At 48.6% G+C, this 12,678-nt stretch overlaps 1 protein-coding gene across 1 annotated transcript in view; it reads right to left on the bottom strand.

The window, feature by feature from the left end:
- Positions 1 to 2,626: 2,626 nt before the first annotated feature.
- Positions 2,627 to 12,678, bottom strand: part of LOC128299813 (probable serine/threonine-protein kinase cdc7) — a 33,625-nt gene continuing 23,573 nt past the window's right edge. Inside the window, exons 4-7 of the mRNA XM_053035915.1 lie at positions 10,003 to 11,112; positions 4,513 to 4,770; positions 4,352 to 4,429; positions 2,627 to 3,822 (exon numbers count right to left, since the gene is read on the bottom strand). Of these exons, the coding sequence (XP_052891875.1) occupies positions 2,671 to 3,822; positions 4,352 to 4,429; positions 4,513 to 4,770; positions 10,003 to 11,112 (2,598 nt within the window). The 3' untranslated portion in view covers positions 2,627 to 2,670. The remainder of the gene's footprint in view (positions 3,823 to 4,351; positions 4,430 to 4,512; positions 4,771 to 10,002; positions 11,113 to 12,678) is intronic.

The following is a 12,678-nucleotide window of genomic DNA, read 5'->3' as shown; positions in this document are numbered from 1 at the left end:
ATGAGATCGATAGATCCCACTAGTCAGTTTTGCATCGCTTAAATACAACCATGCAAAGCGCACACACAAATTGAGTAACGTATCAGAGCTTTCGTTTGATGTTACAATAATGATCGTCCCAGGAACAACGCTACACGCTACACGCTTTCGGTTGATGCTATCTCATGAAGCCATTTTCACCTTCCTTTACACACCTTATTTTTTATTGTATATGTATATTTCATTATTTATTCAGTATCTCACAACAAATCAGGTAATGTAGTACAAGTGTCGTAGCAATAGTAATAAGTTTGAATAAGAGTTTAGCCACATATAAGTATTACATACGTTCCGTACCGGATAGGTGTTAGTTGTTCACCTTTTGTAATGCGTGTATGTGTGTGTGGATGAGGAAACATGTAGCTGCCATACAGTAACTAGCTAAGTATTTAGATGCTACGCGTTTAATACGCTTGTGTTACAACATCAACGAAACACTTGCCGGCTGTTTGCGTGAGTGCGAAGCGTCAACACTCACCGTCGTCGGTTGAATTGGCTAATGCACCGTCCCCGTACCGGATGCAATCCGTACGGATCCGGTAATGAAAATGTCCCAAAAAGTCTTGATTACTATGTTTAACAACAATCGTGTATTTGAAGCAATAGTTTAGTTCGTTACATGCAAAACAAAGTGACAGAGATGTTCCGGTTCGATAAGAACGCCGCGAACAAACGTAAATAACAAATAAATACTAACCACCCGGATATACAAGTGAAACGATGTTGATGATGTTGATGATAAACCGACAAAACAAAACAAAAACTAAATCGATTGCCTTTCGTAGTGTTCTTTTTTTTTGTTTTTGAGAAGAGCTATATGAATAGATTTTTCTTCTTATAATTTATGAGTTTTTTTTTACATCTGCATCCTTCCTGCCTGCCAGCCCAATCTATAATCAACCTAATTCAACCTATGCGGGATGTACGGTCTGTACGGTTAGTTTACACTAAGTTTTCTCGATTGCACAATTGTACCGTGTCCGAACCGGCAGGGTTTGCGAATGGTTCGCAATGGTCCCTACCGTCATTCTAACGCTCTGCTGCCGTTTGCTCTATATAAAATATGCGGCCATCCTGGAGGCTCACTACTCCGATACCAAAACGTTTCCTTTGGAGCTGGACGTTTTGCTTATGTCTCTTTCTTCTTTTTTGTTTCATAAAAAAAAACAGCAAACAACTAGAATTGAAACACCTGAGCTGGCAATTTGTTTACTTTCAACCACTAGCCATACTTCATACTGGCTTGTGTCATGTGTGTGTGTGTGTGTTAATACGTTGTGTTTGTGTTTTTCTTTTGTGTGTGTGTTCGTGTTTGTGTGTTATGTTAGCTTGTTCGTTTCATCTTTGATAGATGAATCATTTTATGCGTACACCGGTCGATTTATCCGCTAGACACAAACACTCGGCAGCTTCCGGAAAGTTTTCTATACGCTTATACAATAATGAGTGCTTACATTACTACATCATGAGTGTATGTTTCTGTTTTTTTTTGCGTTCGTATGGGTGTTTGTGTATATTTTTAAATGTCGCTTGTTTATTTCGATAACATCATATAAATTAGGTCACACTGTTCGTGGTGGCAATGCCTTTCTTTTGCGTCGCGCGTCACCAATCACTATCCGCATGCTTCTTGTGTTCTTTAAGAAATAATCAACAACGATAGCGCTAGCAATTATTACACATAGATGCATGGAGAAAACAAAAACATATACGATAATAAATAAACCCCTGAATTATTAGAATCCAAATCAGCAACGTACGATACATAAGTAGGTAAGGCAGTAAGTTCCCACAACGCTAGATAAGGTTACACAAGAAATGAAGGAAAGACAAACGCTATATGCAAAACAAAACAAAAAATAAACAAACCTAGCAGCTAGAAAGATTTCTTACATGTGAGCCGTGTATGATCCAAACGGAAAGTAAATAAAGGAAATCAACAACACAACATTGGTAAATAATAAAAGAAAACGATACAAAATACTAAACTAAATACTACATATCCAACCAGTCATTCGTACATTGCGTACTTGGACGTAATTGGTCCACAGACAGTGTTCAATAACTGCAATAACTAACCAACATATTACTCGATCGCAAATACGAACAAACAAAAGAAAACAACCCGCTACAGTACACACCGATCCTTGGGACGTACTTCTATGAATATCTTATAAACGATCGTTCCGTCAGCGAGTAGATCGATCGATCGACCGATTGAACGTACCACAGCAGGTAGTCGACCGTTTCAAGACGCTGCACTACAAACCAAACAGCCTTGCCAGACTTGCCTCTCGATGAAAGGAAGCCTCAAGTACATGCATTCCCGATCACACAGACGCCACAAGCGCACCCATACATACCACATACAGCAATAAATAAGTTAGTTTACACGTTACGCTTTACTTAGATCTATCTACAGTCTACCGCATCATCGCAGTCATGCATACCGAATTGCGCCCTCTTTCCTGTTTTTTTTTCTCCTGTGAACGTGCCGAAACACATCCACCTCATCCACAAACTAAGCTTTCGTCCATCCCCTCCATCCCGTTCATCCCCTGCCCTCCGATAGCCCCAGCCTGGACGGGTGGGATCCTTTCGCCGAGGATCTGCTCATGTGCGGCGCACCAATTAGCTGACGTTTTTGCATAAATTCAGGCTACCCGTTTGATTGTTGGTCGTCAGACATTCGTCGCTCTGTTTTAATACTATATTTGGCTCGAGAATGGAATGTTTGATCGTTTTGCCATTGCCCGTCGTTATCACGCCCTGGTCATGCTGCCCGTAGTAGTCATCATCGTTGTTGTTGTTGTTGTTGTGCGCCGTGTTGGCGTTCGCGGCGTTCAGCGAGTTGTTGTTGTCCTGGTCAACTTCCATGCCTTCGTCCTCATCGTCGTACTGTGGCTCCGATTTGATGTTCTGCAGCAGGACGGGTGTCTGCTGGCCATGCTGTTGCTGCTGCTGCTGCTGCTCGTCGTCGGTGCTAGTGCCACCGTTCGTCGGTGTGCCGGGCGGATTCAGTGCAGCGGCTGCCGCTGCTGCGGCTGCTGCCACCGCGTTCGGAGAACCGATCGGACTGCCACCGTTGTTGAGACGAAGGTTGAGTGCGTTCGCTGCTGCTGCCGCCTGTATCACGTCCTCGATTCCCAGCTTGCGCTTCTCGGCGCGCATCTCCTGCTCGTACTGTTGCACGAGCTTACGCTTCGAGTAGTACTTCTGGTACTTTTGCGTGTCGAGCATCTTCTTGCTGGCGTATGGTGACAGGGGTCCGTTCGCGTTGCCATTGCTACCGTTGCTGCCGCCATTGTTGTTGGACATGCCGCCGCCGTTGTTGTTGTTGTTCGCGTTGACGGCGTTGTTGTTTAGGTAGTCCTCGTTCAGCACGACGGCCGCAGCCGCATGCTTCGCCTTCATTAGCTCCTTGAAGTTGTTGCGATGATGCTGGAACTGTTGCTGCTGATGTGCAACGGCCGCTGCAACGGCGGCGGCCTGCTGCTGAGCGGCGGCTGCTGCAGCCTGTTGCTGTTGCTGCTGTTGCTGCTGCTGGTGCTGCTGCTGAGCTTGTGCGTGCGCTTGCTGCTGGGCCACTTGAAGCAACTGCTGACGCTGTTGGGCGAGCTTCTGCTGCTGTTGCTGCTGCTGCTGCTGTTGATGCAGCTGCTGCTGCTGCTGTTGGTGTTGCTGCTGCTGCTGCTGGTGATATAATCGCTGCTGTTCTTGCAACCGCAGCGCATGCTGATGTTGCTGCTGCTGATAGTCTCGCTCCTCAGAGTCGTTGGTACTCTACGCGGCAAAGGCACCGTTCACAATTGTAAGAGAAGAATAAAAAACAAAACAATTATATCCGGAGCAAAGCTATTCATCAAATTTGACAATGTAGTGCAGATAAACTTTCTCTTTCTCCGTAAGAAAACGAAGATCGTTAAGAATGGCGTACTCATTTACATAAAGCGTCTTCTGCGCCTTCCCACTGCAGCATGGACAAATGTCGACGCTTTGCCAACTTCAACACAAACTGCTGTATCGATATCAGGTTCGTAATCTGATTTCACCATATTGCCGTTTGTCATCCCAGCATGCCATGCCCACCAAAGCAAACACTCTCATTTTCATTCCCAACGTGTATATCAAACGCTGCTCGATGACTTCGCAGTGTTCCGCCCCAAAAATAGGAAGAGAAAGCTAATCGCCGACCGCGCCAAACGCTATGGAAACGTCCCGAAATAAAAACAACACACACACACAGACAGAACAACGGTTCCCAAAACAAACGACTTCAACGCCAGCGCGTACGCGCGGGCAACGAACCTACCTCGCCGTGCAGCCCCTTAACCTGAAGTGCTTCGGCTACCTTCAGGAAGTTGGGCAAATCCTCGTACTTAACGTTGACCTGTGAAGTAAGAATGACAAATAAATAGTTTAGATTGGTTCTGCAAGCGGCCAGCGTCGTGCTGATGATTGGTTGAAACGTACCTGTCCGCTGTACATGAAGTCCAGCAGTCCGGCCATATGGTGACTGTTGACGTCGGTCATGAACAGTATCGGATGCTGCGACGGGTGCTCGAGGAAGATCTTCTGGAAGTACGGACTGCACACGGACAGCACGAGCTTGTGTGCCTTGAAAATCTTGCCACCGGCCGCAATCGTTACGTCCACCATCTGCCCGTCCCGCTGTAGACTGTGGAAGCCTTTGCACATGTTGCCGTGGAATCCGCGCCAAGATAGGAGGTACTAGAATAATAGGAGGTACATATTATTTATTTGTGGCATAGTACATAGTATTATATAATTTAAAAAAAACATCGGAAAGTACGAAATAAAGTATAAAAACATTCTTTTAATATAAGGTGTAAAAGTATTCCAAACATAAATTGCGATCCGTCACCGCATATCAATGAATATCCCATCGCTTTTGGCGATCGTCACATTCGTGCCTGTGGAACGCGAACGACGCACAAGAGAGGTATTCGATTGCCCAAAAATAAACGTACCGATTTATCTTCAGTGTGTACGAAAAATAGCAGCGCAGCCTACAACGCCGAAACTCGTTCTTCCAAAATTAACTCTCGCGGATGAACCTCGGCGGTCGGCGGTTGAACCGGCACCGAAAGAGCGAAAAATAGTAAACGCCAAAAAGGTGCATATACATTTGTCTACGTGCCTTCAGCCTGTTGGGCCTCGGGTGCAGGTTTAGCGGGAAGTAAGTGGAAGTCTCTGAATGGAACCTCCCAATTGGACGCAGCACGGGGTGCGAGGGTACGCAGCAAATGGCAGCTCTAGTCGAAATGGCACAACACAACCGGTTACAACACCCGAAATCCTCCCTACCGCAAAGTGACCTCGCGCTGCGTGGAGGGAATGATGAGACGAACGAAAGCCACTCGCCGCCTGCTGTCTCTCGCTTCTTCTCTTCGCTTCTCTTCCCTTCTCTCGCAGCTCCCGAAAGAAGGCAAAAGTCCAAAAAATCTTAATTTATTTATTTGTTGCACAATACATAAGAGCGTCTCGTTCGTGTTTGCTTCTTGGTTTCGACAGATCGTTGCAGCGAACGCGAGATGTGCGATCGGTCGATGGGTATTACGCATGCCTAAATACACAAGCACACACGGTACAACATACAACATCGTCAGCATAACAGCTTTAACAAAAGCTTCTATGCCTTTCTGCTTAGCAATATTGTTTAAACGTATCAGAACAATAAATGGGAGGCGATCTGAACTGACAATATTTCGTCGATCAACTCGTTAGTGAGATCTTTTCGTAACCTTGCGCACTTATTGCGTGATGCAACAGCAACGCCTTGTTAGCCGTCGAGTAGTGCTCCAATGGTGGCTTCTAAACTCATCACTGCTCGATCAAATCGATCGCTGTGGTTGCATATATGAGTGCGTTTGTTTCCTTTGGCGAACGATTTCTTGCAGGTGTGTCGATCACACACACACACGCACAAACCGCCATCACTGGCCATTGGCTGGACGAGCATGCGAGCTAAAATCAATATACATTAGTCAATGAAAACGAAAGGAATGAAGAAAAACAAAAACAACCCATTCCTATATCCGTTCGTGTTTGCATTCCGTTCGAAAGACGCACCGCCGCTACTCGACGCCCAACCCTCAACGCAACGCGCCAGGCCGCATCGAGCTCTACGTGCCATGTGTCCCGGAATCGGTGCGCGTTTTCAGGTCGAAAGTGAAAGTTGTCAACTCGCGGGCGGCTAAATGCGACGAAATAGAACCGGAAAAGAAATAAACCTCCGCGAACCGAACGAATCGGAACTGCCTCCGGCTGGAACACCGCCGATCCTCACACACCGCGTTTCCACACTGCTCGTGTGCCAAGCACGGGGTGCTATTGTGGCGGTTTTGTGTTTCTATGCTGACAAAGGTGTGAATATTTTCACTATCTACCGCAAGGAAGATCTGTGTGAGAGAGTTGTTGTGTAGACTGCGCAGTATCAATGGCTCACGGTGGAATGAATACGAACGCGTGGAGCACCGACCTGAGTCTTCCAAAATGACCGAAACTACTCACACACACACAAGCGAGACAAAACGGTACCGAAGCCTTTTCGCAATCATCACGCGGCAAGCTGTGTTACCTTCCGAAGGTCTTTTACGCTGGAGCAACTTAAGTCGATCCAAGCGCGGGGCAGGCAGCCGGCAGGTGGAATGGCCGCCTTTAAGTACCGAATTTTGTGACCGGAATGTTGTCGATACCAAAAGTTCGTCGACACCGTGACGGATGAGATGACTTCACATTCGTGCGCTCGTAACGTACGTGCGTTACGGGTTGCAAGTTGCGGCCTCCAGTGGAGGCGCCCCAGCACTCATGACAGTAAGCATCCACCAACACAACAAGAGTAACAGGGAGAGAGGGAGGGAAAGAGAGAGAAAGAATAACAAATCATAAAAAATGCTCTCGCTTCACCCTTCAAAGATGGGCGCTATGAATCGTCTCAGCCGAAATTTGGGATTCGGATAGACACACACACACACGCACAAAAAAAAACAAAACAAAACATAACCATCGCAAGCATCGGCGGTACCAAACGTACTGCAATCTGCAATCGGATAAAGTGTTGCTACTTCTTTCCATTCCCTTTTCCACCCTTCCGCCATAACGCTTTTCCCTGTTTTGGCAACATTTCCCCCAAAGCCCTCAGCTGGGCGTACCGGGTAGCGGCAAACGGCAAGTGCGACGGTTAGTGTCGTAACCGTGCGCGTCCAGCGCGTTTTTGGCCACCACAGTGTTTGGATTCATTTTCGTCGGTTCAATGACCGAATTAATTCGAGACCCTTGCTGCCGCCGCTGCTGCGCGATCTTAGGAAATGCGTTGTGAGCATTCGGGGCAGTTTGTTTGTTTTGCTTTGTTTTCAACGGAGTTCCATTCAAACAGCAGAACATAAGGCGATCCCAGCACAACAACGGTTGGCGCGATGGAAAACCAAAAAAAGTGAAATCGATTCTAATTTAAAATGCAAAAATGAAGCCACCCCATCTCGAAGCAAATCCTTCCTTCGCGCTTAGGACAAAACGGGAGGATTAAAGGAGAATTCCACATTCCACGCGGCGGCGGCACCGAAACCTGCCCCGATGCCGAAAAAAAAAACGCTTCGGAACGGTGCGGCGCGCTTCTAATTATATAAACAATAGTCTACTTGCGATCTTCGCCATGCACGGCTGGTGGCGCTGTCGGTTTCCCGCACGTGCACTTGCCGCGTGTCCCATACGGCCAGGGTACGGGGCCGGGCTAGAAGAAGAGCCAAAAAGTGAAAGTTGCCGAAAAATAAAACTCCAAACACGTTCCGCGAGCCTCTCCCCCTCACAAACCCGGTATGGGTTACCGTTCGATCTTTCAGTACCGGTTACCGCCGAGGTGGGGTTGACTTTTGGAGTGTTAGATCAAAATAAAGATCATTTGTACACTCACGCACACACACACACATTGATGGTGGTGCGCGTGCGTAACGGACAGGCACTGGAGACGGATCTGTTAGGTTCGGTTACTCCATGCACGATCACCGATCACCGGGGGGAGTCTTCGTAGCTGTATTTTACCCACATTGTATTTCGGTTAACCCCAAACTAACCACCACGCAAAAGCGACGTACCATCGCCTGCACGCTTGCTCTAATGTGTGGCGATGTGTTAGTGTTTGTTTTTGTCTGTAGCTTGGGGTAGCTCCACATCAAATCTCGCATTAGAAGGACGCACGCGTATCTAGCGGTTGCATAACATTCTCTCCCCGCCGTACTCCTCCCTCCTCCAACCCACCCCTTTAAAGCTTCACACCTTGCCCGGGCGACTTTTTCCATTTATTCTGCTGCATTATCAACAATACCCCAGCGCCGGACTTTGAACCCTTCCGAAGCTTCGCAGTGCGCAGTATCAACATAGGTGAAGCCACCGCACGCTGGACACAGGTCAGCTTTCGAACACCCCGCTAAACAGTGGTGCGCAGCTTTTTGGGCAGATGATGTCGCTATTATTCTGCTCTCGGAAATCGTGTGCGAAAGAAAGCAAATGCTGGTTGTTGGTTTTAAAAGCGCTGGTAAGATTTGTCGCTTTTGTCACACCGTTTCGGCCATTGTTGCGTTTGTCACCTGCAGCATAACGCTGCGCGGTTCGGCCGAATAGCAAACGGGCTTCCTTCCCTTCGGCGTTGTGGAGCGGGAGCGTCAAACTGTTTGACGACTTTTGCTTGAGCAACCACTTAAGAAGTGTGTCACGTACGTCATGGTGAAAGCGAAAGCGCACTATCGTCCGGGCTCAGAACGACCCTCTTTCCCCTCCCGGGGGCCCCATCTTCGGAGGTCGGGTTGGTATTGGGCGAGGTCTAAGCGCTCAAAAGCGGTGTCGGTTTTTTTTCCTTCGCAGCTATTAATAAACAGTTTCCTTCCCTGCCCAACGGCCACCAGGTCCGGGCCGCTCAATAAGCACGCGATGCATCCGATCGTTATTGGTTGTTTTGTCGTTTATGCAAATGACCATTTCTACTGCTGGGTTTGCTGGGAAGTGAATTTGATTTTCTTTTCACTTTCAACATGACGCACTTGCGAGATGTCTTGATGTACTGTGAAAACCAGATAAGTGAGAGTATCTCTTCTAATTAATGTTAGGAGTTTCAACTCCTGCTTTTATTATTCCGCCGTATGTCAACATTTCTACAATGCTCGGAGGACAACCTTATTTCGCAACGCTTCTGTTTCACCTGCCGCCTGTTTTCACACGATCCAATAGACCGTCATGCAGACATTCATTAGTCGGCAATTCCAGGCAATTCCCTCCCGAAATCGATTGTACGCTTGTGATCCACACGCACGCACACCATCAACAAAGCAGGCTACGTCAGCTACGCGTTCATAAGCGGTGGTTGAAGAATTCACCTCTAACCACAAACAGTACGCAAAAACACACATGAGCCTGTAGTATGATATTCTGCACGCATTTGGAATTCTCAAGGCTTACCGGACGAAGGCACCCGTAATGGCGCAATCGGAGCAAGAGAATATCATTGGTTATATCGCACCTTCTCTTCGCCGCACCACTAAATGCCAACCAACATTTCGGCAATAGAGGTGTTGATTGTGGTCGCACTGTTTCGTTCGGCGACATGCGGTGGCAAAACAACACACAAACACATCCCCCATTGCGGCGATCGCTCGTTTGTTCTGCAGGCAGCAGGCAGCAAAGGCGTTTTGGAAAGTCGTTTGCCAAAAATCCTTCTCCTTTCCCGTACTGCTGTTGCTGCAGCTGCTCGATTGCTTGAGTTAACTGTGCTTATGCAAGCGTACAATAGTACTCATAATCAACCGATTCATACAACGAGCCGGAGCGATTGATGATGTGAGTGTGCATTGGGCTCATCTCACTGTCCGGGTAGGTGACCTTGAGCGATCGACTTCGTCCGTCGTATTGCGTGTGATTCTACATGGCTACCATTTAAATTGTATCCCTTACCTGATCGATGTTGTGATGTTCGTTCATCTGATGGAGCAGCTTCTGATTCAGACTCTTCAGATGATTGTTACCACCGTCGTACAGACTGCTCCGCTCGGCATAGTCGTCATAGTCCGTGTCGCGATCGGTGCTGCTGAGCGCGCTGCTGTTGCTGTGCAGCGTGCCGTTCGTGTGGCTGTTGGCCGCCGCCAGCAGTGCACTGAAGTCCGCCGTTGGGCCGTTGGACATTTTGCGCATCTCCGCGCCACACGGTCCGTTCGTCGGTCCGCTGCTGATGTGGCTCGTTGGGCTGCTGTTCAGGCTGCTCGCCTCATCCCGTGCCGAGCTGCTGCTGCTGGTCGTACTGAGCGAGCTGACCCCGCTCGTCGTCAGGTGACTTCCGCCCGGGCTGAGATTGAGCGACTCCATCAGCTTATGCTTGCTCTCGAGCGTCGCATTTCCGTTACCACTATTGCCCACACCGGTGCCGTTGTGACCCGTACCGTTGGCATTGCTTCCGCTGTTACTGGTCGCGTGATTGCTGTTGTTGTTGCTATTGTTGTTGTTGTTGTTGGCATTGTTGTTGTTGTTGCTGCTGCTGCTGCTAGTGTTGCTGTTCGCACTGTTGTTGGTATTATTGTTGCTGTTGTTGCTATTATTGTTGTGATGGTCCTTATTGTTGTTGTTCTTCTCCTTGCGGCCACCGCCGCCGCCTCCACCGCCACCGCCGCTACCCGCGCGTGTGATCTCTTGGATTTGGCTCAGCACGATTTCGCGCTTGAATTGGTCGAACTTCGACTCACCGTGCTCGTCGCCGATGATGTCCGATATGTCGAGCATGCTGCCACCGCTGTGACCATGGCTCGCGATCAGCTCGTTCTTGATCTTGTGTTGACTAGCGGCGTTGGCAGCGGCAGCCGAAGCAGCGGCGGCGGCGGCAATGGCGGCCGCAGCCGTCGAGTTCATGATCTCGTCATCGAACTGTGCATCGTCCAGCGTGTCCGAATCGAACCGCTTGGTCGAGGAGAAGAGACGCAGCGTCGGATCGTTCACCTGATCGCTGAAGTACACATCCATGAGGTTGAAGAATGGCCACTCGCGACGCTTCGGTTCTTCCGACATTTTGATCGCCTGCCGAGAGAGAGAAGGAAGAAGGAATAGAATATTGTTTGAATTAGTACAAATCCCAAACTCTCACTCGTGTAGACTCGGTTTTTCCTAGCTTTTCACCATATCTTTCTTGACCTTTAATGCTTCACCAACACCACCACCACAGGAAACGCCCGGAAATCTCCGCACCGACCATTCTCAACCCCCTTGATGATCCCATTCTTTTAACGCTACACACCACCACTCCGCCAGCTAAATCGTTCGGCCGCAAGAGCCGGCAGTCGGTCAAGCAACGGCACACGGTACAACGGTGCACGGCAGAAGATTACCACCAGTGACCCAGTTCCCGAGTTGTTCCGGCCCCGTGGCGAAAGCAACGGACCCAACCAACCGAACGAACGAAGCACACGGGCGAAGAGAAATGAGAACTGCAAGAATTTACTCCCGGTTCTCCCCATCCGTTCGCTGGCGACGGTCCGGATTTCGTAGCCAGCGCCTTCGTCATGGGCATCTTCTTGTTCTGATACCACATTCGGCTAGGTCTAACGGAATGCTGGTGCTGGTTGGGCTGGGACTCAAAAAATAAAAAGCTTGCTCCTTCTCGCTGCCACATGCCGTTTTTAGTTCGATTGTACATTGCCCGTAGAGCTTGTTTAACGCCGATACCTAGAGAACGAGCCTGCTCGACCTACTTTGCCGTCACCATCCCGGAATGTTTGGTGGTTCTATAACGTATTTCTGCTGGGCTCTGGGTTGCTCTCATCCATCTCACATACTGTAGAAACCATGACAATAAAAACGAGTTCCATCCCTTTTTTACTTCACCATTTACATGCTTCTAAGGGACGGGATTCGAGAGAACGCAAGCGATCGTTTCGACTTAAGTTAGGTACAAACAACAAAAAAATTGTACAAAAATGCCCCAAACACCATCCCTCGGGCACCTCATGCTCGTACGCCGCCTAGTTCAGCCAGTCGATCGGAGTCTGTGTGCCTGGGTCGATGTTAATTGTGGGAAATTGGGTCATGCGCAAGCCGCAAAAGAATAAGCTACGCTGAGAACTTTACGAAGCAAAGCAGGCAGCCATACTGGAGCATCCGGGAATGGATGCCCAGGGTTAATAGAAACGGTGCGTTTTTAAACGAGGCAACCCATCTCGTCGTGAAAATGGGTCGATTACAGGGTCCGGTTGTTAATTATTTGGCTCAGCCCTTGTGCCGCGGCACTACGGCCCACGATACCGTTCTACGGGGCTGGCCTGTCTTCCGGGCGGGGAGGGGTCGTGATCCCATCCAGGGCGTATTTATGCGCGGAAAGATGAACCCCCTTTGGGAAGATGATTTGCTTACTGGTTGGCTGGAGTGTTGCGCGAGATGAAGTGGGGCTCATCATGATCTATCATGAGCCGTTTCTTTGTGTGTGGTTTACTTTTCCCCAAAATTTTATTTGGCCTAATTTCGAACTGAAGCTCAACGCCTCAACGCCTGTATATGTATGAATTTTTGCTTTTATTCTACGCACGCCAGCATTAAATCATGAGCGGTCCTTGAGTTCCACCTACCGAAAGCTCTGAGAATGATGTGCGA

The sequence above is a fragment of the Anopheles moucheti genome, chromosome 2 (assembly GCF_943734755.1).
Source record: "Anopheles moucheti chromosome 2, idAnoMoucSN_F20_07, whole genome shotgun sequence".
Taxonomy (NCBI): Eukaryota; Metazoa; Arthropoda; class Insecta; order Diptera; family Culicidae; genus Anopheles; species Anopheles moucheti.
Note: the sequence above shows the minus strand (reverse complement) of the source record. Positions and strands in the feature narration are given on the sequence as shown.